This window comes from Scleropages formosus, chromosome 3 (genome assembly GCF_900964775.1).
Source record: "Scleropages formosus chromosome 3, fSclFor1.1, whole genome shotgun sequence".
In the NCBI taxonomy this organism is placed as follows: Eukaryota; Metazoa; Chordata; class Actinopteri; order Osteoglossiformes; family Osteoglossidae; genus Scleropages; species Scleropages formosus.
The window spans coordinates 4,728,773-4,755,976 of record NC_041808.1 but is presented as its reverse complement, the minus strand read 5'-3'; the positions used below and the strand labels follow the sequence as shown (position 1 = coordinate 4,755,976).

Below are 27,204 nucleotides of genomic sequence, written 5' to 3'. Positions count from 1 at the left end.
TACTAGCACACACAAGGCCATAACTCACAGTATGTTTTATTTGAGAATATTAAACATCAAACATGACCTACAGGGAAAGCACAACAAAAATGTTTAAGGGGAGGGGGGGAGAAATCAGTACAATGAGTAAATAATAACAGAATGTAATCGCTGAGAATTTGTTAGCACAGTGCTAGCAAGTCTGGAACAAGAAAACAGGTTTTATCTTCAACGTTCTCACCCGGGAAGGAGTCAGTGTTCAGTCTGCGTTCACACCGCTGTGACATTCTGACCAGAACCATGTGGACTAATAGCTTACTTTTGATTCCACCCTTGACTCGTCTGTTCCTGCGGAGAAGAATGATTGACACTTGCGCGGGGTGAACGGAGATGAGATTACACCGGAGAGTAGTGTGCATGTGCAAAGCACAGCTTGGTGTGTGAAAAGGCCCCCCAAACAGACATGCTGGACCAGAAGGCCGTAATATGGCTGACAATGGATGGTGTGGACACATGATGTCTTGCATTCATCCTGCTGATACTTTTCATTGTCAGAACAACTAGTAATTACACATCTACAGGTGAGAGACCCCAAGTAACCCCAGAGCAAAAGCCCCCCCAACTGGTTTACTCTCACCGGTTCCAACATAAAACATGAATAAAAGTATAAGACCTGGAAAAAAGCATATCTAAAAAAACCATTTAACATCTACTGTTTTTACACTTAGTGTGTGAATGAAGAAGTGATGCACTCTCCAGGAGAGTGTTTTTTACAGTAAAAGAAAAAAAAATGGCTGAGTTTATATCTGCTGGAGGTGCAATGCTTTTCATCGCTACCTCGGGGTCACCATGCCTGTCCTCCACTTTTAAAAACCATCGTTTTTAATAGCTTCGCTGCATCATTTCCTTCTACGCCAGTGATGTCATGGGGCCGCAGTGTACGCGCGCGAGTTCTGTCACTGGCGCACAGGAAACTGGGGCCAGGAAGGTGTCAGTCGTGGATAACTATCGGTCCCCGGTTCCTCAGGCTGAGGTGTGGAGGATGTTGGAGGGGCCCCTGGGAAGCCCTCCGCAGTGCGATCTGCTGACATGGCTGCCTGCAGGCTCGCCTCAGCTGGGAGCGGGAGAGAAGCTTCCGGGCCTTCCTACAGGGGGCGACAAAAGAGCGTGCTGATGTGGCGACTCCCAAGCAGCACTGTGTGGGCTTGGAGACATGGCACCCCAGGAGGTGGTGTCCCTCCCCAGAGAGTGTTTCCATGGGTTTCTACCTTTCTGGTCAGAGAGAAGAAACAGCACACACAAGTGGAAATCTCCCACACATACACACATTCTCCCCTTGCAGATATGCAAACACAGGCATACCGCGGGCTGCTATTAACTGTTATATCTTATTTGGACCATGTCTCCTTTTCTCTTAACATAAGATGGTGTAAAACATGACTCTCATGCCCTCAGCTCCAGACTGAGAATCATCCATCTTCAGTTGCCGCTGCAGCTGAAGACTCATTCCTCAGACCGCCGGGGCTCTATATTTAGCAATGGCGTCCGCGCAAGAGGGGCAGAGAAAGAAAAGCATGGCTCATTCGGACACCACATTAATGGAAACGCATTTTTCCCGGCGCATGTTGATGATCTTACGTCAGCTCATGTTCACGAGACTTCTATCCATCATCAGTCTGCGGTAATTTTCCTTCCTCCTGAATCCTCTCAGAGCTGTAAACTGGAACAGACATTTATTTCGGCCTTTCTCTTTGCCTTTGTTCGAGTGCCCTTCCTCGCTACAGCCACACCCCCACCCCACCTGGTGTATTACCCTGGTCAGGTAAAAATCAGACAGGTGGCACCGTTAGCCTAAAGTGATGCAGAAGATCAGGTGTGCAGAGGTGTGAAGGTGTGCCAGGGTCTGAAGACTCCATGTGGCACAGATTCAGCCTGCTGGCACATGTGTCTATGCAGATGTGCACAGATGCGTGCAGACAAGCTGAGCTCTGTGCACCCACAAACCGGGGAAACCGTAAGGCCAGATGTTCCTCAACCGTAGCACTGCACCAAAACCAGCAGCCTGTCATTCACTGGACATTCTGCTGCTGCGACCCATCATGCAATGACACCCCGCACGTAAACATCCTCAGTCCTCTACCACTCGTTTGGCATGTGCATAATACCCTCTACAAATTCATAACTAGCCCCCATCAAAATATAGCTTATAGCCACAAATAGCATAATCGTCGTACGTGTTTTATGTGCTATTTCAGTGGCCCCTTTTTTGGTAACAGTGCACATATCTTTCTGCAGAAAACTAAAGATAATAATTACAGCGTTATGGAGACCTCTGTGTTTATGGTTCGGACATTTGGGTTTGCTTTGGCAGCGCATTTGCGCTAAAAGAAGAGGCGTTAGCACTGAGATTGAGCAGATGAACTGCCAGATGTGCGTCCACAGAAAGCATGAAGTCATCTCCCTCTGGGTTATACCTCTGTGGAACCATAATTAGCAGTGCTTAACAAGGCAAGCGAGTCTCCCTGAGGACGGAGGGGACGATTCTGCGACGGCGGGGTCGCTAACGAGACCCGCTTCTAGGTACGCGCGGTCTCCTGGGCGAATCCCACTAGAAGCACCTCACTAAGATGAGCTTAGAGTGTAAACGTCAAAACCAGCAGCAGTTTCCCTCAAACACTGATGTCAGAACACATTACTTCTTCTACTCCCTTACAATTCCTGTTATTCGTTATTCATTTAGCTGACGTTTCTTGAAAAGTAACAGTGGCTCTGATCATTACACCACCTGTTGGACCGGCTGCCCAGTTACACTGATCAGGCCCCAGTTTTAATCATGGGAATAGAATGAGAGGCCATGACCATTGCTGACCCCAGTTCAAAGCCCATGACAAATATGTTCAGTTAATAATTTAGCTAACAGTTATTTTAATCCCAATATAGCAGATGGCATGCTGGTTAGACCATCCCCGCAGAATCTAAGCCTGAATCACACATCCCCATGTCGTTAATCTGAATTGCACCAGTAAAAGCAACCCAGTCCTTTAAATGGTTAAATTACTGTAAGTAACTTAATGTTGTAAGACGCTCCGGAGAAAGTGGCAGCCAAGGGAATTAATCTAAGTAAAGTAAAGTATGGGTCAATGTAAGCAACACTCAGAATAACATCATGAGATGGGTAATTGAGATCTCCTGACAGACACACGCGGATGAGTTGTGCTCCAGAGTAGAAGAACTCTCTGTTAAAGGCAGAGGTCTCCCAGTCTGAGGCTGATGTGCGTCCGCTCAGCGACCCGTCCCAATGAGCGTGGCCAATCTGGTAATTAAACACCAACGCTCCCGCCATTAAGAACTGTCGCCGCTAGTTAAACGAGGAACGCATCAGTTTGAGAGCAATTTAATTACCCGTTTCATGCCACTTAAAGAAATTATCACTATGGGTGCCAATCAAAGACTCCCTCCTGAATGCCAGTCCCTTGTTTTTGGGATTCTACCCATGATGCAATGCAGTGACCTGCAGCGTGCAGTACCAGTGTGCAGCTTTTACTGCGTGGTTCGTAATATTCTTTCATGCCAAAAGACCTGTGATGATTAAAGTGAAATGCACGGACAGGTGCAAGCTCTGCTCTGTGATACCAAGGAATGGACTTTCCCACCTGATCTCCCGGGAGACGAGGAAGAAGCTGTCGTCGGGGGCATCGATCCAGTTAGGCCGTCTCTTGCGGAACATGTTCCCGCCAGTCCGGGAGCCGCTGCTGCTGTTGCTGCTCCCATTGTGCTGGTGGTAGGAGTTAATTAGTCAGAAGGTGTCACTAACCTGCAAGGTGCCCCTGTGCCACCACACTATTTCACCTGAACTGGGTATGAATCTTGATAAAAATGAAAGTAACTCACCAAAAGGGTTCCCACCATGTGACCTGAGTTCTCTGCAATGGAAACCAAAGACACGCCAGACAGACAAAAAGAACATGACAGGATCTTCTAAAACAACATTTGTTTATCACTGTTGCTTAGCAACAGTCAGTGTGGAAGATGCTCTGCTGCAGGACAAATTATTTGATATATCATGCTTAACAGTGTCATTGATAACTAGTGTTACTAGGGTTTCAGTGGCAATACAAAGGAGGGGTCACCTCTGAGACACCCCCCACGTCCCATTGACAACTGGCAGGATCCCCCCCCGGGTAACGGTCACTAATGAAGTCCAGATGCTAATGAGCAAACGATCACCGAGCTGTGGCCTGGAGACAAGCAGGTGTGATTTACACCAGTTTCACACTCTGTCTTGTTAAATCTTTCTCGCACCCTGTTTTAATATTTCTCCAGGCCTTTTTTTTACTCCCAGCTGCCTGCACCAGCCTTTTCCTCCCACCCCTCTAATTCTAGTACTTATTCCAGGCTTCCTTCTTGGAGTGGGGCTGGCACATAATCAGATAATCAGATCCAGACAATCTTTTCTGAAAACATGTGGACTAATTGCCGCCGCACGGAAACTGGTGCAGCGTGATGAGTTGGGGTCATCGTTAAACAGGGATTTCTAAACCGTTGCTCCCCACCAGGGCCAAGTGATTTCCAGACCATCATCTAACCGCAGGGGGTGGGGTTAACTTGTGTAACAAGAGGGGTGAGCGGTGTGTGTTGCCCCAATATTCAACAAAGCTTGATATGCCCCCCTCCCCCCCAGTATATATGTATAACTCCACTGAGTACTATTACTAATATTTTTGCTCTCTCAATACCTAACAAGTTGTTACACCACTGGGTTTTAACACTTCTTTAGTTTTATCCTCTCGGAACCTTGTGGCGCAGGTTCATCCTGACCTCGAATGCATGTATGCACATCTCCTTGCATCCACGTGTGGGTGTGCATTTGTGTGTGTGCACGGCTCACCTTGTCCTGCGCTCGCTCGTCTTTCTGCGCCTGTCTCCAACCTGCTGTGATGGTGGTAACTCCGCTTTCCCAGCATGCCGAGCGGACCGTGACTGGGCAGGGAGGAGAGCAGGCGTCGGGGTGGTGGGACCTGTAGGCCGGGCGTGCGGGGGCTCCGGGTTGTATTGGGAGCCGGGCGGGACTCTAAAACACATGGGGCAATAAACTCTCACACCCAGTGAATGACTCAACCATCATGTAAAATCTGACTGCAACCATCACAAAGGCACCACAATAAGGTCCAGCAAAGAGGCCATGGTAAATCAGTGCTCCCATAAACTAGTGCAGCGGCTCATGAAGAGTCAGAGGTTTGGGTTGAATTCGGGGGAAGAGCAATGTGTGATATGGAGTTTGTCCACCACTGCAGCGGAACAGGGTAAATGACTCTGCAGGGAGCTCTTTGCACCCCCCCCCCCCCCCCCCCCCCCCCCCATGAGACAATCCTGCAGACGGAGGACTCAGCAGTAGGAGATGCTAAACTTTACAGCAGCTAAGCAAAGCAGAAATCTTCCGAACATTATCGGCTCCTGCAGGAGACGTCGCGCCCTGAGGGACGCTGACGCCATTGATCTGGCGTGAGCCTCTTCTCCACAAGGAAAGAGGAAAACTCTCTGACTATGTTTGTGGCACTGACTGTCCGTTCGTGTGTGTGTGTGCTTGAGTGTATCCCACTCACCCAGATACTGCAGCACGCTGGCCAAGGTGCTCCTTGTTGAGGTCCGGATCTGCGATGGTCGACCTCCCAGTCCTTCAGAGGCCCGGGTCATGTCTGCAGGAGCAGCAACACTTGAGACGTGGTGGAGGGAGCACACATATATATATATACACACGCATGTCAAACACACAGTAACACTCACTCACAGGATGATAATGGAGGACCATGATTTATGTCCTATCCCAAAGGGGGACTGAAACCTGACCCACCACACCCCATGACCACAAAAACTTACACACCCTACTTCCCATGTTAATGGCATTACTGCAGACCATCATACTGGCTAATGTAGCACTCATTACCTTCCACCGGTCCTTGTGGTTCATTAGGAACATATTAAAGTTCTGAGGGACTGGAAACCCTCTTTAGACTGTCTCTACAGCAGAGTGGCATCATCTGAGAAGCCATTGCCGTCATCTTGCTCATCTTTGAGGCCAGATGCTATGTTAATTTTAACATAATAATACTCTGGAACTGCAGAGTCCCATTGACGTTTCGTCCGATCATTTTCCAGTTGGGTTTTATGCTGGGGTGTCCAGAGTATATCTCCCTGGATGTTTGAAGACCAGGTTGTGTTTTCTGCTAGACAACTGCCATGCTAACAATTCTAGAAATGACATGGTGCCAAGCAGGAAAATAGGAAATGATTAGAGAAACGAGGCTTTGACAAACTGAGAGGCTAGAGTTTTATAGATCGTCTGAGACAAATCAATTTTCGGGTTAATTTCAGAAAGGGCTTTTTGGGCAAGAAAGAAGAGGTTCTCAGGGGCTTTATAGACAGAGTTTAGTTGAGTTCTCTAACATCTGAAATAGGAGTTTATTACTACCATTTTCATTTACTAGCTTAAGACATCTTTTTCAGCACAGATTACCGGAATTGTAACATTTGAGAAGAATACCATCTGAAGGATAATAAGTCCAGTGTTCATTGACAGCTTCAGTGGACACTGTGTAGAGGAATAACTACAGTAGGAAGAAAACATGTTGGGTTTAAACCTTTAGTAGACATTGCCCTTATACCTTTAGCCTGAGAAATGTCAGAGTTCTTCAGCTGCATTCCTCGAGACAGCAGTGTCTACACTCCGTCATTCCAGAAACATTCTGGACCACCAGTTACTGGACCATCATGTATCTACAAGTGAACTTTCATCCAGTCATTGGTTTAAACAACCCGAGAACCTGATGACCCGCAAACCTACAATGCCAGAATTTAGTAACCAGGGGAGGGAATTAGTGATTGGTGTTGACTTTGATACAGGGGTAGGGTGATCTACAATGCACAATGACAGAGGCGGAGCCATAAAAAGAGAAGCATGTTTCATGATCCTTCCTTCCACATTATTGTTCCTTCCACCTCCTTGTATCACATTTATCAAGCCACAGGGGTCCAGGAAACCTGTTCAATAAGCAACACCTCATCTTTAAAAGCATCAAAATTATAACAATTCAGCATCAGTTTGGCAGACAGAACACAGGACATTGCTACAATGCTGAGATATAGATGGGAAGACAAACCCTGTTCCTAGGCAACTTGGACCTAACACTGATAATTCCAGTGTCTGAGACATGATCACACTAGTGTACAGATGAATGAAGATGCAGAGCTTATGTTTGGTGAAGTGTGGCAGGACACTATGGAAAGGGCCGACAATGTGAGTGGCACAAAATGGTAGCGATCAATGGGCGGCGCCATGGCTGTCATAGGGTGGAGCCTGGAGAGCTCCGCCTCATCCATGAGCCAATTGCACGTAAGAGATGTGACCAACAGGCAAACAAGAGACAGGAAATTACAGACTCCAGAAATGTACTTTCAGCCATGATTTTATTGTTTTTGTGCCCACAGAAAGTGACAAAAAGAACAAGAGACAGACAGGACAGGATGCCACTCGTGCTCCCGAGTGCCAACAGGTGAGACTGGGGGAACACTGAAACTCATGGAGTCTGTGGGGGCAGGGAGTCACAAACACACCAAGGACAAGGGCAATGGGGAAATCATGTGAGGGAAAAATGGAAAGTAAGATGGAAACAAAGAAATCTGAACATATAAAACAAACAGTGAAGAATTATATACACTGGACACTAGTAGAAATTGAACCAAACCAAATGCTCCACCCATTAAGAAATTATGGGTCGCAACTTTGTAGTTTTCGGTTTCTTGTTTCAGTGCTTGGTGGATTTATGGCTCATTTAATCACATTTATGGGTGGGCCAGGTGTTAGCATGGACAGTGAAAGAGTGTCTTTTGGGTATAAAGCCCACAGCTACTTCAAGGAGACGTCAACATGACCTCAAGAAGAACTCAACAGAACCGCTGACACAGGGAACCAATCAGAGTCAAGGAAATTGTTGACCGCTAGGACACCGGTGGTGGTTGATACTCACTGGTGGAGACAAAGGCTGAGTACTGCTCCACTTACCCACCCACTCGAGGCATGGAGGGCCAGGCACACTCAGCTGTTGATGTGTGCATGATTAAGTGAGCAATTAAAAACAGTTAAATGGCTGAACACACACTCTGTGATAGATGTATACTACATACTCAATCTCATCCACAAAGATATCCAGTCAGACACACACACTTGAAAGATGCATCTTTCTAAGATTAATATCAAGGTTATGAAAAAGAATAAATGAAGCCATGTTATCGTGAAGAAATGGGCTCAAGCGGAGGAAACACATTTTTTTATATATATATCAGACTAATGTGGCCTATGAACCCTGAACACTACCTTAAGTGTGTGTACCAGCCTGGAACAGTGAGTGTCACAGCATGTTGTGCAAAATATAACTTCTAGTAGATAAAATACACTGTTTTGGCTATGTACAGACTGATCGTAAAAATATAAGACTCATAAGGCTCATACTACAGGAGTTCATGTCTTACTAAGTCTGTTGAGCTATCAGTAAAAATAATTCATACCTTTTTGGATTCCCCCCCACTGTCTGTCTGCAGCATTTGTGTGTGTTTGCCTGTGAATATGTGTGTTTGCCTATGTTTTTACCATAATGACCACACTCAATGTACCGGAAACCCCCAAGACCCAACAAAAAATGACACCTGAATGTGTGAGATTCAGTTTGGGGTGACAGTTATGGCAGAACAAAAACCAAAAACATCACAAAAATGATAAACACAAAGTAATGTGGGGCAGGCATTCTTTATTGGAGTCAGGGGGAAATAAAAATACAAAAACAATACAACAATAATAATAATAATTAGAATTAAAATAAGACCAATAAAAAGTAAAAGACAAAATAAGGAGGAATGGCAACAGGAAGTGAGGAGATGGTGACCAAAGTTAGGAATTGAAAGAGCTCTTACACTCCGCCTTTACAGCGCCACAGTTAATGGGCACAAAGGGGCGTCGCGCAGCCCGGCGCAGTCTGATGATGTCACGGCACATGTGACGGGCCAGCTTGGTGAGGCGTGTGGCCTGCAGCAGGAAGGCCTGCTTGGTTTTCACCGAGGATCTGGGGCTGCCGCTGTTCCGCATGGGGGCCAGGTGAGAAGACTGACGAGCGCCGTGAGCCCTGGCCCGCAGATCCTGGAGGATGGAGGGGAGTGACGAAGAAGGGCATGGGAGAGATGATGGAATGGGTTAGAGAGGTGTGGGGGACAGTGTTTTGGGGTGTAACAAGACGGTTTATGCAGGAGAAAGATGCAGAACAACAGAATGCAAGATAAATCAGGTAAAAGAGTTGGAGTGTGAGAGGAAAAGGAGAGCAGAGTTGCATTTGTAGAGAAAGGAGAACAAGTGGGAGGGGGGAGGAGAAGGGTGGTTGCAATGTCAGTGATTCACACTCCTGTTGACACATTCCCAAGGGTGTTGAGATCGATCGGCAATCCTGTGGAAAGTGCAGTCAGGGCACTTGAGAGACCCGTTTGTGCACAGGCACACACACACACACACACACACACACACACACATTACTGATCACCCCAGGCTGCTCAATTAGCAGCTCAAAATGGTCCTGTTCTGCTCTCACAAGATGCTACCACATGCCCCAGTGGCAGCATAGTGGTTAGAGCCGGTGCTGCCTTAATATCCAAAGGTTGCAGGTTTGAATCCAACCTACTGCTGTAGTACCCTTGAGCAAGGTACTTACTCTAAAATTACTCCATTAAAAAAGTTACCCAGCTGTATAAATGTGTAATAACTGTAGGTAATTTAACATTATAATTCGCTTTGGAGAAAGCATTAGTTAAATGAACAAACATTATGCAAATGGGCACAACAGAAAGGGAACCTTCTGCAAGAATCTCCTCTGACTCAGTGCCACTGAAGCGCTTCTGCTGCCACACCAACCCCACGGACACACGTTCACGTAAGGCCCACCTTTACACCTTTCAAACCTGCTTTCCACACACCCCTACATTCTACAGCACCTATTCCTGCCCCTAAGGAGGCCAATGGGACAGAGGTGAAACCAAATATCACTGTTTTCCTTCTTCAGTGAATATGGCTGCTGCCTTGAGATTGTGATCAAGGAGCAAAATCAGCAGCTTATAGCTGTTCTGACTGAAATATGGACCGTATCAGAGGAGTCGCCATGGTGACAAATGTGGTCTAAATACTGATTTCTGTTATATTCAATTACTGCCTTTTATATTACATTCCTGTTAATAATAAATTCAATAATTCAATATCTAATCTCGTCACAGGCACGGCGGTACTCCTCAGCATGTGGTGGCCCAGCTACTATCAATATTGATACTCATAATCAAGTTAACAACATGTCAAACTAAGTTGTATGTCGCCATAGGAACAGAACACAGTAGCAGCAGCCACTGACAATTTCCCCACAGCGATGATGTTGTCATGGTGACCGCGGTGAAGGGGGCGGGGTACTTACGTTAGGGGTGGGGCTTGGCGGTTCCCTCTCCTCCCCTTCGGCTCGACTAGGCATCTTGAGACCCCCGTACTTCTTCCAGTACATCCAGCAGGACACGCAGAGCCTGCACTGCATGTTGGGTGGCCCCCAGGAGTACCACTGTGAGGACTGCATGGCTGGGGGTGGGTGAGAGGGGAGAGCCAGCAGTTAGCTAACACATCACATGATCAGAGACTAGTTCTTCTGAACCCCCCTGATATTAACTTTCCATAGTGCAGATCGCAGCAACACTAAGCAGGAAGCGCTAACGGCTTCCTGAAACCCCCACCATGCCCGGTCCCACAAAAGAGAACAATCTTCCCATGAAAAATTCTCTCTTTCCTGTTTGTTGCACTGAAGGACAGCAAACCCTATGAATAAGTGACTGTGCACAAAAGTGCTGCCTCGTATCGGAGTCGAATTTACAAATCCACGTTAGGAACTCCCTCCGTTTCCTACTGCTGCCATCACTTCCTGTTTCCTGTGTGGCAGTTCCTGCCTTACTCACAGAAGCAGCTCTCGCATGCCCGCCCTGCTCCCGCCGTCTGGTGCCCGGCCAGGCTGGCAGCCCCGTTCACAGTGGCCATCTTGCCATTGCTCACAGAGATCTGGTTAGGGTTCGGCTTGTTGCTACAGGGGGTTACAGCCAAAGTGAAATGGTGGTCACAGTCAAGCAAGCTAACAGCGGCACCTTCAAAAACACATACACACTGACCACAGGCAGTGAGACAAACGTCACTTACTATGTGGGGATGTAAACTTGCTTCAATTTGCTCTCCGCCTCTGCTGCTTTTAGTCGTTTCTGACAGAGAAGGGAAAAGCAATTTGTTTCACACACCGTCCTGCAGACCGTTGAACAGTCTGTGTGAATATCTCTCTTTCTAACACAACTTTTCCTGACATGACCATCATCACATGATATAAACCACAAGCCCAACAACAAGAGGCTGACCCCAGCAGAGCCTCACCTGCTGCACGTATCTGTCCGTGGTCTTCCACATGTAGTAGTACTCTATGATGCTGGTCAATGACTTCCATGGCAGCTGGAAGGAGAGCAGAGGAAAATGTTCTTGAGACGGCCTTCTGGGAGATGTCCTAGGGGGTCTTTCCCCCCGACAGGGTGAGAAATGAGGCCTATGAACTCGCTAGACCACTGTGAAGTCAACCTAATGACTTGAGACCGGCCGCTTCTGCAGAAAACTTATCAAACTGATGTGTGTGGGGAGGCTGCTCCCAAAGGCAGAAACCACCAGTGATCACATTTAAACTCAACGTTTAATCACTTGAGGGGATGGATACACATCAACAGGATATCCAACTGACCGTGGTCAAACCACTGCCTTGCGCAGATACCAGGAAGTGCTCCAACATCCAGAGAGCTCTTGCTGCTACTCTGACAGAGAATAGATACCTCTTTACTTGTCTCCTCATAGATCCTTCCTCCAAAGAGACAATTCTGAAGGCCAGATCTGCTGTCCTCATCTTATTAACCATCTGCAGTCCCTCAGCCTCTACAGCAGCCAGCCCTTTTCACCCAGTCATGCTCTTAAACTCTGCTCTTCTCTTTTGCTCTCAACTTAGACCTCCCACAACAAGTTCATCAGGAAGCTCCTCGATTTGCATCCCCCTCCACCGAGTCACACTGTCCTTTCCCCTCTCTTCCCCTCAACCCCCACCCTGCCTCTCTGCCGCCACCCACTGTAACTCACAAAGTCTTGCCGGATGTCGTTGAAATCCTTGCCGTACTTCTCCAGCGCCTCCTCAAAGAGGCTCGCCTCCGAAGCGCTCCACTCCTCCATCTCGTCACGGCAGAGCACAGGTCCCCCCTGTGGCACGAGGATGCCGATGGCACTGGACAGGTGGTACCCGTGCCGGTGAAGCGTGTCCATGGCGTGGAACTGCAGGGAGCACAGGTCACCGGGCATCCAGAACATGTCCCACTCCTCCTGGTGTCATCCATTACTGCTACCCTCAGAGATCATGTGGTCAAGAAGTCACTGAGTACTATGTGCTAAACAGCGTTGATGCAGATGGAAGGTCTCACTACCCATCAAAAGACCAGTATCACTAGGTCTTACCAGGGTAATGTCTCGGGAGGCTGCTGCTGCACTCATGTGAAGACTGGGCTGCCTGACAGAGCTGCTGCAGTCCAGCGCTCGGGCAAAGGTGCCAACCGCACTGTGGAGAGCAGAGGATGGGATGACCCCTGAAATCATTATCACTATCACCATCCACAGTCAAGAGCAACTCTGAAATTGCCAAGCCTCAGGCTATGGTGCAGGACTGAGTAACAAGAACTCAACGTTGCTTTTCATCATTACCCCACTATGACTCATTACAACCATGCAACAAACAGCATCCAATACCATCACATAGATGGGAAAACAGTGGGGAACAAAAGAGAGGGGAGGGGGAAGGCAAGGATATCTGGAAGAAGCCAGAGGTTAAAAGTGATAGGAATTTGATGTACCGCGCAACCACCAGGAACTGGTCAATTTGCTTGTTGGTCAGTGGACATTCTGGGTCCCACATCTTCACTTCGAGCTTTGACTGGTCCCGGCCATCGGACTCGCCTGCGGCAGCGACACACACGAGGGTCCAGTGAAGACGTAATCATTACTGTTGCATGAAGTCCATTAATCATGCTGAGGCCCCAGAGCAAAGACCTCAACCGTAAAAGGAAGAAAAAAAAAAAAAAACTGTCATAACTTGGGGCCAAAATCATTTTTAGAAATGATTAACAATGTGAACCATGAAATGGCAAAAAAGAAGGAATGCAAGTTTATCTCAGCATGGGGGGGTGGCAACGGGGAAAGAAAACAACAGGAAGTGAATGAGTAAAAGCATGAAGCCCACTGGACTACCCAGAATGCACCTCTCAGCACCACTGGTGGTAAGTGGTCGCTCAATGGTTACTGAACATTTCACAAGAACACAAATGTCCTCTGTCCAAGTCCACGTGCTGTTGTGATAGGGTCCAACTGGCAAACCGATGAGACAAATGGACACAGAGTTTGTGTAACCCGTTAAACAAATGACAGCTGCTGTGAGGATACCCACCAACGCACAGCCTTCATCATAAACAGCATCGCTTGCTTTCCCAGGACAAAGCGTCTTAGATACCTCCTCCTCACATTACCTTTTCATCATCCACACAGCAAATCATTGAAGGCAAAGACTCACAATTCAGACCTTCAAACAGAAGCCCTTTTCCACAGCTGACCTATGACCCCTGGAGTAACCGACCCTGAATTATTTATTGTGTCAGACTAATTTCTTCAGCCTTTTTTTGAAGTCACACTGAAATGCTCACAGGACTCTGTTCTTTGGGGGAAAAAGTAAGGTCCTTAAAAGCTGGAACACACTTCAGACAGGATCTTTTAAAACGGGTGAACACCACAATGGACATCTTTCAGTGCGAGGAAGGTTGTTTCTCCTCATATGGATGTGACCGGAAAGCTGATGAGTAAAATGTCTACAGGAGGCCTACAAATTACTACTGATTGAATCATCACTGATTGAGTACAAATTTGAGACTTCCAGAACAACATCAGCATCATATCATCTTCCATCACAACGGTAGCCCTGCTCCATGGAGACAATGTGTGAGTCTCTCCATGGAGATACCGGACACATCTTTCCCTGTGGGTGCTACATACCCTTTAGAAGTTGCTTACCATGGTTTGAAAGCAGGACTGAGGCCGGGTGGAGTCTGGAATCCGCACATGGACTCACCTTCCTGGAGCATGTCTGGGATGTCGGCCTGGAAACGGGGACCCACCCGGATCTCTCCTTTGTCCGCAAGTAGGGTCTTCTGCGTGGGGTCGTACACCAGCGAGTAGAAGAACGTATCCTGTCACGGGAGAAGTGGAGGGGTTGCCGTCCAAAAAAATATAACTACAGCCAAACTTAGGCTTCACCCACACCCACTCACCACCTTCCATTGGACCCACGTTTCAAATTTCATCAGTGAATCATTTAGAGGAACATCTAAGATTTGAATCAGTGACTTTAACCATTATGTCATCTTCTGTCCATATACACAGTGACCCCTTTACCCCTGGCAACAGAACCCATACTAGCATACCTCTTTTTCCAGGTAGGAGAGGACTGACTCGGTTTCATTCAGGAGGGCCACGGTGCACTTGCCCCTGCCAGACATACACACAGTCAAACACACCATGTATAACAAGGTGCTTGCTTGGTTTCCTCTATTACAGGGGTGAAGTGACTAAGGAGGTGGTGAGGAAGCAGCTGGAGGGCTACCAGGTAGCGGTGCCCTACCTGATATGCGTTGCCGGGAGCGACTCGTACTGCCGCGACAGAAAGAGCTCTCGGTGGCGGAGCTGATGCTTCTGCTTGTCGCTGAGCTCGGGTTCACTGGGACTTTCCCTCTCCTCCTCCAGGTCCTCTGTGGAAGCAGCAGGAAAAGGGTGGGGTGTCATGTCACAGGTGGGCAATATGAATATATGGGGAACACACACACATACTTACTTGCATGTTTGTCTGCCAGCTGGATCAGGCTGTGGGAGATGTCTCGGCGCCTGTAGAAGCACACGACTTTGGCCTCCACGTTCCCGCTGGCTGTCTGAAACACAGCACGCACGTCGTGAGGTCATCCACTGAAACCACGTCCACAACCAAATCAAAGAGAGCGCTGTTAATGATGTAACCTTGCATCTCAAAAGTTCTGTATGAAATCATTTTTATTTAATCCTTAATCAGACTTTTATTGACGGCACCTAACATTGACTATAAATTAAACGGTGTAACCCTTGTCTGAAGGACATGACACCAGGATATGTTTATGGTGTCCCGTCCAAGTTTTTAAATATTTAACTTCTTCAATTCAATGTATTTTCATAGAGCGCTCTTCTAACGCAGTGACACAGAGCACTTGAACAAAAGCATAAGGAAAAGAAACAAAGAAGACAATTGACTACAGATTAGCATAATACATTATCAATGCTTTTATCTAAGTTATAAAGATGCCTACTGGCCATGGAGGAAAGGAACAAAAAACTCCCAACTAAAAGTCAAGGGAAAAAAGAAACCTCTGGGGGTCCAAGTGCCAGTGGGTGCCCACCTCTCCTGGGCATACACACATTTCCTTTTGTTAACTTCTTGGCCTTGGAATAACTGAAACACTGAGGTCATGATGACCTGTGGGGTGTCAGCGTGGTAAAGGATAATGAATGCTGCAGTGGCTCCTTTGGAGACCTTCAGCCATTCCATACACGAGTTTTCCTCCAACAGCAGAACCCCAGAACCACCTAAGGAGGTGATCATCAATCCCTCAGCTGGAGCACTGGGCTCCAGTTGGGCAGAGCACATTTACTGTACATCTGGAGGTCAAAGGTGTTCAGGAAATACTGATTTAAGTGAGTGAATAGAGCTAAAATATGGTGGTCCTGGTTCCGGGTTATTATCTGTGGTAAAATATAGCCTAGCTGTCACTAAAGAGAAAGGGTCACTACGGGGGTGGGTGTGAAAATGAAAACTTGAAAATTGAAGCCACTGCCTCCCTCCCTGAACCCTGGCACTGAAAATAGCTCCCAGGTGGGTGTCTGAAGCGAGGTAGCTTGGCCTCAGAGTGACCCCACCAAGATCCCCCCGCCCTGAGGCTACAGTACCTTGTTGAGCTCTTCTATCCGTCTGATCAGATATGGGTTGCTGGAGGAATTCTCGAAGAAAACATAGTCTGGAATGATGGAAAGAGTTTGAAATCTTTCACATTTTAAATACTTGCACTGTCATCAGGCATAAATCATATTTGTTTAAAAAAAAAAGAATGAATTTAAACTGAGGTCTCCTGAAACTCTGAGAAGAAATGAAGAAAAGTCCAACATTTTTGATGAACCATCTCTCTGTGTTAAATGAATTTCGGTAAAAACCCACTTATGAACGCACAGCGCTGGCCGATCCGTTAGTGAGGATGAGTCTCATTGGGAGACGTGGTCCTCGTGTTGGAAGGCCAACCAGTACAATGGACTCCTTGACTAGCAGGTTGGCCATGTAAACTAGCAGATGACTACATTAGAGAGAAACCCTTTGAATCAAGAGCATCAATGTGGATCCTGAGCTCTGCAAGGCCACAGCTGTGAGGCGTGTGTGAACCTATGTGCCCAAGCAATAAGCCCCAGTGTGTGTGTAGACACAACAACCCATAGCTCAGCATTAAGCTGCAATCAAGAGGCACCTTGTCGTGCTCGACTGGACTGACCCCAAATGGAACACGTCCAGCAATGTCAACCTGCCGAAGGAGACTCCCTGACCGAGATCAGGCTGCTCTGTGGTTCTGGTTCCGATGATGTTCCACAAGGATGCAGGTAAATAAAGGCATTAAAAACGAAGGAAATACAATCTCAACATGTTCAAAGTGTTAAAACCACACACCGGTGACATCAAATTGGCCTTGCGGTTTATACTGCAAAGATCCTGTTCCTACATTGTTTAACCAGCCAGGCTTCCCATCAGTCATCATTGGTCAAACCATCATTAGTCCTGGATGGGAGTCCATACTCAGTCCTTACTCTGTTTTCACTGAGTTACACAGAAGGGGGAGGGGGTGTCACTGAACAAGTGTTCACCCCAGTGCAACGCAATCCAGTGTGTCATGTGCCATTTCATGCTGTACTTCTCAGTGCTCACACTGTACACTTTGTATAAGTGTACAGTGTGAGCACTGACTGTGCGCACGCGGTGTGTGTTGACGGGGAACAGAAACCGCAAATTCAGCCCCAGCTCCATCCATCGGGGCAACACACACACACACACACACACACACACACACACACAGAACGACTGCTTTAAACACCCCTAGAGATCATACACACACACCGGTTACCTTCGCTACATCGCATCACCAATGTGTTCAGTAACGAAAGCGAAAGAGGTACAAACAAAGTCAGTTCCCCCGCAATGTATGAGAACCGTATCCGCGCTGTAACAAATCATGTCTCCACACACACACACACACACACACACACACACACAGTAGTCCAGCAGCAGTGTATGAACACACGCGCCTGTCCTTTACAGTGTATCGACACACAGATAACAACGTTATCGGCCCCGTCCCGCGTGGACACATTGTTTCATTCCGAGGGAAACGTGTCCGCTCAGCGGATCCTCCGGCAGATCCGGTTTGATTCGTCGCCCGAGCAGCGCATCCAGACGGACGCGCGTGGACCGACGCCAGAAAGCGCACAAAAACAAAGAAAGACCGCAATCCGACGCGCCTATGAGGACAAAGCGCTCGCTGCCACGGATCGGGGCTCGGATCGAGCGCGACGGGTTCGGGGAGTGCGGGTTTTAGCCCAGGGTGCAGTAATTGTATGGAGGCCCGATCCACTCGGGAGTCCGGCGGCGAATCGTCCGGATGAGCGGCGCGCGGCGGCTCGAATCGCCCGATCGCGAGCCTCTCACCCTCGGTTGGAGCGACGGCGGAGACGGCCGATCTGAACCCCCGCTGTGTGTGTGCGTGTGTATCTCCGGAGCGCTGTCGATGCGGGAGGAAAGCGGGCTGACATGCGGACACGCGGACATGCGGACATACCTCCGACCCGGTACATGTTGGCCGCCATGTCTGCCCTCCCGCGGTGTCGGCGCTCAGAGTCGCGGTGTCAGTGCTGCGGTGTCAGTGTTCGCAGGCGCGCGCTCTGATGATGATCATACATAAGCAAACCACGTAAGAAAGGCTTTAAAACACATACACGCGCACACACGTGTGTGTGTGTGTGGTCTTTTTGGGGAGGGTGAACCAGGGAATGAGCGTCAGGTACCCCCCCCATCTACAGTCCAATACAGAGAGTCGGAGAGGGGAGGAGAGGAGGGTCCTCATCAGCGGGGTACTGTTTCCTGGGGGTGGGGGTGGGGGTGTACACAAACACACATACATGCATATATATGCATACATCAATTCATATGTTCAAACAGACATGCAAACAAAAGAACATACATAGACACACAAGTACATGAACACGTATATGCGTGCATGTATTCACACAGTGTGGATACTCACGCAGAAGTGCTCATATATTGCATTTCACCATACACGCTCATATTGTTGCATCCGAAGTTATGTTATTCTGTTAAATATGATTACATTTACATTTATTTATTTAGCAGACACTTTCGTCCAAAGCGACTTCCAATGAACTCTATGTAGTGTTACCAGCCCACACACCTTATTCACCAAGGTGACCTACGCTGCTAGATAGACTACTTACACTGGGTCACTTATCCAAACATCAGTGGAATACACTCTCTCTGTCACTCACACACTGTGGGTGAACCTGAACAGCATGTCGTTGGACTGTGGGAGGAAACCAGAGCACCCAGAGGAAACTCACGCAGACATGGGGAGAACATGCAAAGTCCACACAGACTGAGCAGGGATCAAACCCATGTCCTCTCACACTGCCCAGGCGCTGTGAGACAGCAGCGTTACTCACTTTGATTAAAAATAAAACCATGGTGATCGGTCCAGCAGTTTCATCATTCATTGTTAATATAATTAATATACCATGAGTTGTACTTAACTTTCCAGAAAAATGTCTGCTGTATGAAAATGTAATAAGGAAAACTGACTCCATTATTGCCCACCTGTATTTGAAAATAAATATTAGACATATTTTGTGATAACTTCATCAATAGTGTCATTCAAAGGAAAAGTCAACAAAGAACCAGTAATACACACAGCACATCGTACTTTAAATGCTGCAAATGCATTTCAGATTTGTGGTTAAGGTCTTAGAGCAAAGATCAGTGTGAATCAGTGGTCTGCGGCTGGACAAGATTTTCATTAAAAGGCCTCAACCCTCTCTAACAGCAACATGGGGGAGGGGATGCATAGAGTAATTTCTAAGGTCAGATGCTCTCATTTCCTCATCTGTCTTTAGTTCTTGGAGTAGCTGGCACCAGATATTTTTCATTCTGCTATAGTGGGATTTCTCACCAGAATGACATGGCAAATTTATCTGATGCTTTTCTCCAAAGTAACTTATAGTAATTTATTCACTTGTCCTACCAGGTCAGTTTACTGGAGTAGTTTAGGGCAAGTACTTTGATCCAGGGCCATATATCTGGAAGGGGGATTTGAACCTGCAGCCTGTCTCCTACCTGGAGCCAAAGGCAGTATCTTTAGTCACTATACTACCAGCTGCTCCTGAGAGGTGCCAAACACTAATGAATAAAGCTTGGCGATTAATGCACTTGCCACAGTGCTCTTCTCAGCCATGTAAATATGGCCAAGCCTGGCAACATCAGCACTGCCTTTATTTCACCTGCACAGGTGGTAAGGTTCCAGCAACCTGTGATTTCCATTTCGAAATAAGTGCCATCTAGTGGACGGTTTTGAGCTCCGGTCCTCTTTATTTAGTAATTTAAAACCCCAGTGGCAGTCAAACCCTGGTTCAGCTTGCAAGCAGTTCCAAACAGGTCATGTTGAGCCAAAAATTGGGCATTTCTGCCAGTGAGAGAGCACTGATCCCCAGCGGGTCAGAAACACTATCTGTGAGAACACACATTACAGAGGAAATGGTGTATCCAAACTGCCCCCCCCCACGATGTTTTTCATTCTTCAGAAGGTCTTTGTGACACCTCACTTTGAGACAAACAAGTCTCGAACACCATGAGTTCAACAGCAGCGTCCCAAAACACTAGAGTCCTACTACAGCAGGAGGTATTTCCAGAGATAAGTGTGTGCAGGAACAGTCCTGTACTCTTCATATCCATTGCTCTGGGGAAGGAAACCATGAGAATAATAAACACATAATAAATAATAGAATGAAGAAACACAGCGCTGTTGCAGAAATCAGACTGAGCTGATTGTAGTTTTGTGTGCAAAGTGTGTGCAGGTGAATCTTTGAGGAAATTTATTGCTGGGCAGTAGGTGGCGCAGTGGTTAGAATGGCGGGGTCGAATCCAGCCTCATGCTGCAGTTCCCTCAAGGAAAATACTTTCCCTGAATCGTTACAGATAAAAGCACCTTACTGTTTAAATGGGTAAAACATGGTTAGTCGCTTTGGAGAAAGGCGTCAACTAAAGGAGATGTTTAGTTTCTTTGTAAAAATCGATGGTTTATGAAGTAAAAACAATTCAACGCACGAAAAAAATCGAACGTACAACAAGTATATAAAACAATCAATCTTAGGACTGAAACGACAAGGAGCCATCCGATCGGTGCGCACCGGGCGCGCCGCGCGCGCCGTGCGTAAAAACTGCGCTCGAGCTCTTGCGAGTCCGGAGCAGCTCCGCCGGCGAGGGACCGGAGGGGGGTGGGGGTAGGGGGGTCTGGTGGTGGTAGGGGGGGGGCGTGCTGCTCGTGACATCACAAGTGCAAAAGTGGAGCTGCCCTCCGTGGACGAGCCCAGTCGAGAAAAGGGAGCGAGAGGAGCCGCAGCCCAGCCCTCCATCCAGCACTCGAGCGAGAGAGCGCGAGGGAGGGGAGGGGAGGGGAGGGGGGTGCGCGCGCCGTTGCGCTCCTTCCACTCCGGGCTGTCAGAGCGCGTGTGCCAGGAAAGCACAGGGAGGAGGTCCTCCTGGGGATATCCGTGATCCCCGCGACTCCTGGACACCCGCACGGCCACCTGACACTCACTGGACTCGGGACTCGTACTCTGGACTCTGCGCCATGCATCCTGCACACTGGGGGATGTGGACTCCGGGCTCTAGACTCTGGACACTGGAATCTGGACTCTAGATTCTGGACTCTTGTACCCCAGACCACTAGAATCTATACTTTTGGACTGCAGACCCTGGACACTGGGCACCGGACTCCGAGCCTTGGACTGTCTTCTCTGCACTTCGGACTCAGGACCGTGGTGGACTCTGAGCAGGAGTTCCCGCACGATGGAGGTCCCGCGCGCGCGCGCATGACCCGCAGGGGGGCCACGGAAGACCCCCGGGGGACGAGCCGCTCCGCGATGAAGTTCGGCAAGAGCGTGTGCATCCTGAACGTGGGCGGCACGCGCTACGCGTTCCCGCGCGACGCCATCAAGGACTTTCCGCTGCGTCGCGTGAGCCGCCTGCACGGCTGCTCCTCGGAGAAGGAGGTGCTCGAGGTGTGCGACGACTACGACCGCGAGCGCAACGAGTTCTTCTTCGACCGGCACTCGGAGGCCTTCGTCTTCATCATGCTCTACGTGAAGTCGGGCAAGCTGCGCTTCGTGCCGCGCATGTGCGAGCTCTCCTTCTACAACGAGATGGTCTACTGGGGGCTCGAGAGCTCGCACCTGGAGTTCTGCTGCCAGCGGCGGCTCGACGACCGGATGTCCGACTCCTACACGTGCTTCTCCGAGGAGGATCTCAGGGGCGACGAGGAGGCGCGCGGCGGCAGCAGCAGCGCCACGTGGCTCGAGAGGATGCGCAGGACCTTCGAGGAGCCCACGTCGTCCGTGGCCGCGCAGATCCTGGCCTCCGTGTCCGTGGTCTTTGTCATCGTGTCCATGGTGGTCTTGTGCGCCAGCACCCTCCCCGACTGGGAGACGGCCAAAAACAGGAGCTCGGAGGAGCACAGGTAGCCACGTCGCCCCGGTCATCAGTCACCAGAGCATCACTCACAAAATCAGAGCATCATCCACATGACTTGCCATGAGAGCAGCGCATCACTTACATTTCCAGAGCATCACTCGCATCATCAGTCCGTCATCAAAGCATCACTCACACCATGAGAGGATCACTCACCTCATCATGAGAACCTCTCTCGGGGCCATTCTCGTACACCTCCGCTGCTTATGGCCGTTTTTCTTCATTGCAGTTATTACATGTCATTTTGCGCATCATATCTGTGAGGATCATCCACACACGCCGGGAAAAACAGTTATGTCGCTTCAATGAGCCTGATTACCTTTGCAAATTCACTCACATGGTTATTTTTCCAGAGTCTGGATGACTGAAACGGACCCGACGGGGACCTGCTGCGTTTGTTCACGCTCGGACATTATTATTGTTGTCATGTTTCGTGCCCAGATGCTCACCTCTTTTGTTCTGTTTTCCACCATAAAAACTGCACAGTTCCTCTTTATTCCACAGTGTTACTCTGTACATTACAGTCTCAATTGCTGGGTGTGAAAGAGTTAGAGGCGTCTCACCTTCATTATTCGGAAATCAAAGGGGTTTTCCCTCATTAATGATGGGTTATTGGTTTTTTCACAGTATTATGAGTTTTACCAGGGTAAGGACTGACCCCCATCAAACACTGAGCCCTGCGGCTCTATTAATTATTGCAGAACGTGGCGCATCTCAGGTACGATCCGTCATCCTTTGGACAGGTGGGGGGCCCTTGAGGGAACTGCACTGCCATACGCCACATTAATGACTTTAATATTCTTCTTCCACGTGCACGGACGAACAGTGCGGCCTTTTAATAAAGACTGAGAGGCGGCGCACCGACCCGGGTGGGGCGCGTGGTGCGGGTGTAGCCCTTGCACGTGCAGCTCTCAGCAGCGGAGGTCACGTGAGGGTGGAGCAGGTGCCTTGGTCTGCCAGTGATAATGAACCCCCTCAGACACCAGCAGGATGTTCCAGAGTACATCAGATTACACTTATTTTTATTATCTCTAAATTATTCCCAGATTCAGCCGCCTCCCCCCCACTTTTCTTTGTCTTTCCTCCCTGAATTCGCCCCATTGATCATCAATGTCACAGACTGCAGATTGTCAATATTCAATCAGTGTCTGCCAAACAACATGAAACAACGCATTTTAAAAAGTCCACTCAAGCCGCTTTGATGATGACTTTGCGGTCAGCTTCCCCACAGTCAAATACTGATTCCTCTGTACAAAACTAATCTAACACAGACCCCTTAGAGCCTTTTAAAATTGCCCGTAAAATTTAAATACCTCTTTCTCTCATATTTTATAACCATTCATCACCAACCAGGAAGGTAAAAAAAATGACCTTTCACATGTGCAAAGAAGTAAAAATTACTTATAAAAGACATGTGACATGAAAAAAAATGAGGAACCTCCCTTGGTCAAATTTATTAATGTAGCTGATGTATTTGACATAAAGTGACTTACAGTGTTAAGCTTCTTACCCACTGACACAGCTGGCTAATTTTAGTGGAGTAATTTAGCATCAGTACCTTGCACAAGGGTACTGCAACTAGACATGGGATTCAAACCTGCAACCTTTTGTATTTAAGAGAGGAGCGCTAACCACTGCACCACCAGCTGCCCTCTGTTAATTGAGTTATATTGCGTCGAGATGAAAACCGAAGAGTAACCTTTCTTCCATACCTCAATAATGACATTTAATATCCAGCCCTGGATGTGATTATTTCCATAAATATGAGGTGATGGCATCATTTCCGAAACCTTGGGCTGCTAGGCTTAATAATGGAGATTCCAGAACATTCGTTAGCCTTTCCTACAAAGCCTTTGTGATTAAAAAAAAAAAACTATACCCCAGAACCAAAATACGATTTATAGATATGAGCCTCGGAGAGATTTATTCAATATAAGCACCCATCATTCTACTGTGAGCTGGCAATTTGGTGCAGACTTAAATGATATATTTCCCCTCTTCATACTGGTGCTCAAAACCTGCAAGATTAGATCTAAGAGAAGGAGGTAAAGGAGAAAATTGTTCTTTACTCAGTAACTTCGCAAGGTTGCAGGGGGCATTCAGAGCTTAGTGTGGTAAATTATCATACTACATTATTTAGATGATTGCTTGCGTGTTCAAGTGGGGGTCTTTATTCAAAGTGACGCACGCAGTGTATAATTCCACAGCATTACCCAAGTATGCAGCAGGATGTTATTTATGGACGTAACTCAGGGTAAGTGCCATACCGTGGTCCTGGGGCTGGGGGGCCCTGATCTCAAAGGCTCCTTCCTGGATGCTGAAACCTTTGGTCATCGCTCCAGTTTCTTAACAACTTGACTCCCCGCAAATAGTAAGGACTTTGTCTTCAGTTCCAGCATCCCATCGGTGAATTAATGGTGTTTTCTGTAGATGAGACAAACCACTGAATAAAAAAATGACTTTTTAACTGATTTTAGAACTTTTTCCGAGTTTGACTTTGCATTTAGATTTCCATCAGTGGATCTTATGCCTTCTGAGAAATATAATGTTATTATGGCTTCCTTATCAGCAGTGATCCACAAAGGTTACATTTCTATATATGTAAATATTACTTGAAGCGATTCAAATTAAGCACACAGCAGGGGGAGGATTCAGCCATAGTGATAGCTGAAACTCCAGATCACGCACCTAGTTTCTCAAGTTAACATAAATTCACCACCACTGGCTCCGAGCCAACTCCTTTATGGCCAAGTCCCAGAGATCAGAATGATCAATAGGAAGCTCTTTCCATTTTTTACTGTTGTCTCCTCAAGGGAAAACACCATTGAGTCAGTAGCGCAAAGATATTTTAGCACATTGAAAAAAAACTGCTGACAGCATGGTGCGTATCATGCATGATAATATGTGTTCTAATGTAATTTCTATAAGACAAATATAGAAATTGGGGGACTGTCACTGGATGAATGCATGGCTTTACAGAGTGTAAATACCTTCAGCTGAGCATTATGCAGTCAAGCCACCTTGCTGCTCTCAGAATAAGGACCAGATACAAATTTCAGGTGCTGCTTGCTGGAGGTATCTACCTGCCTGGTGCTTCTTCTCTTTCTTGCCTTGCTGCGTTAGGATTCGCCTCTGCTCTCTGTGAAGTGTGCAATTTTCGGTGTCCTCAGGGTCATCGAGGCGGTGTGCATCGGCTGGTTCACTGCGGAGTGCATCGTGCGCTTCCTCGTGTCCAAGGACAAGTGCGAGTTTCTGCGGCGACCGCTCAACGTCATCGACCTGCTGGCCATCGCGCCCTACTACGCCTCGGCGTTGGCTTCCGCCGTCACGGGCGAGAGCCCCCAGCTGCAGCGGGCGGGCGTCACGTTGCGCGCCCTCCGTATGATGCGCATCTTCTGGCTCATCAAGCTGGCGCGCCACTTCCTGGGCCTGCAGTCGCTGGGTCTGACGCTGCGTCGCTGCTACCGCGAGATGGTGATGCTGCTGGTGTTCGTGGGCGTGGCCATGGCCATCTTCGGCGCCCTAGCTCAGCTCCTTGAGCATGGCCTGGACCTGGAGACCAGAAACGATGACTACGCCAGCATCCCGGCCGCCTGCTGGTGGGTTATTATCTCCATGACCACGGTGGGCTATGGAGACATGTACCCCATCACCATGCCCGGCCGCGTGCTGGGGGGGCTCTGTGTGGTGAGCGGCATCGTTCTCCTGGCACTGCCCATCACGTTCATCTACCACAGCTTCGTGCAGTGCTACCACGAGCTCCGCCTCCGTACCGCCCGCTACCACCGCAGCCTGTCCACAGAATTCCTCAACTGACTCCTCCACTCACCCTGAGACCTTCTGGCCTTCCAGTTGTCTCCCAGGCTCTTGAAGTGCATTGCGTTCATTTTCCTCTGCATCCGGAGCCTTGCTCATGTTGCTCCGCATCAATTCCCTTTAAAACTCAGATTTAAACATGCAATTGATGCAGTATTTTGTTTATGTAGTTCACCACCCCCCACCTTTTGACCCTGGACTCTGACATGAAGAGATATTTCGGGTTGGAAAGGCGGGGTGTGTCAATAATGATGAGAATACCTAAACACCTATCTTTGTTCCAATAGATACAGTGACCAAAGTGCATCTTGACATGAGAATCCAAGTAAATGTTACAACCTATTGATACCCCCACCTGCGCTGAGAAAAGCAAGGTAAATTGTACTTGATGTTCCATCCTGGCCTGGAGAAAGGACACAGAATCCAATTCGGAAGGGATGATTATGTCGAGCTGCTCACTTGTAGCCCGAGGTGCACTTTGCTGCAACAAGCTTATCCCTATTAGTGTGTTTATGTTCACCTTATATCACATGGAGTGTCCCTTCAGGAGCCTTTATGGTCATCTCTTGCGTTGGGAGATGTACATGTAGGATGCAATGCAGAAAACAGAAGGAAGCAGTGGAGGGGAGGACGGGGGGACGGTGTGTAGGAGGTCTGCTTTGCTGAACACCAGGTGCTGCAGAGTGGCAGGGCTGTCGTGGGGAAGCTGGTGTTTTGGTTAATGCTGCAAGTTCACGGACTGAGAGCTTGATTTTCAGCGAGACTCTCATCCATCGGGGCACTGTGAGTAAGAGCCACGCCGAAGATCTTGCTCTCTTTTTCTTTCCAGCATCGGCCAACCCACCCCCTTTCCTGCGACTCCCCATCACCACGCTGTTGGTGGCCAGTGAGAAGCATTTAACCTCCTGCGTAGAAGTCTCTGAGGCCTTTCCAGAGCTCTGTTGAAGTCTTGCAGCTTCTCCAGGGCTGCCAGAGAAACCATGCTGTTGCTCCACACAAAAGAAACCTTGGAATCCGAAGTGTGACTTCGCAATTCTATGTGCGGAGAAAAGACGTACAATGAAAAACGTCTCTTAATTTATTTATATATTCATTTCACTGTCTGTCTTCGTTCCATTATGTGTTAATTTAATGTGAAGCTGTCACACTCTGTCCCACAGATGGGCAGTAGCTAGGCGCCTGTGAAAATGCCAGGACTGCGAGGGACTGAATGGAGCCTTTTTTTGTTTACTAGCGTATCGAACAGAGTGGTTCTAGAACATTAAGTAGCCTTTTCATGTGATGCTTATTCAGAATGACAAATTGGATGGAGCAACGTGCAAAATATTGATTTAGAGTGCCGTCACCAGTGTAAGTATCTCAC

The 27,204-nt window shown here is 48.1% G+C and overlaps 2 protein-coding genes across 3 annotated transcripts; one reads left to right on the top strand and one right to left on the bottom strand.

The window, feature by feature from the left end:
- Nucleotides 1-84: 84 nt before the first annotated feature.
- mta3 (metastasis associated 1 family, member 3) lies at nt 85-18,319 on the bottom strand. 2 transcript variants are annotated; one of them, XR_001965924.2, is made up of 20 exons: nt 18,052-18,319; nt 16,127-16,194; nt 14,988-15,081; nt 14,778-14,904; nt 14,581-14,644; nt 14,229-14,346; nt 12,964-13,066; nt 12,572-12,671; nt 12,203-12,391; nt 11,462-11,536; nt 11,237-11,295; nt 11,002-11,123; nt 10,476-10,630; nt 8,944-9,166; nt 5,583-5,675; nt 4,868-5,050; nt 3,871-3,902; nt 3,633-3,754; nt 1,618-1,699; nt 867-1,124 (listed from the first exon to the last, which is right to left on the bottom strand). XR_001965924.2 is itself a non-coding variant. In XM_018747421.2 (19 exons), exons 1-19 carry the CDS (start codon nt 18,077-18,079, stop codon nt 971-973), a joined length of 2,109 nt encoding a protein of 702 aa, XP_018602937.2. In that variant the 5' UTR covers nt 18,080-18,319; the 3' UTR covers nt 85-970. The 2 variants fall into 2 exon arrangements, 1 of the variants encoding a protein (XP_018602937.2); XM_018747421.2 differs by lacking the exon at nt 1,618-1,699 and having other exon boundaries at nt 85-1,124.
- Nucleotides 18,320-20,884: 2,565 nt separating this feature from the next.
- Nucleotides 20,885-26,743, top strand: kcng3 (potassium voltage-gated channel, subfamily G, member 3). Its single transcript, XM_018747297.1, has 2 exons — nt 20,885-22,014; nt 25,196-26,743. Exons 1-2 carry the CDS (start codon nt 21,371-21,373, stop codon nt 25,839-25,841), a joined length of 1,290 nt encoding a protein of 429 aa, XP_018602813.1. The 5' UTR covers nt 20,885-21,370; the 3' UTR covers nt 25,842-26,743.
- Nucleotides 26,744-27,204: the final 461 nt, after the last annotated feature.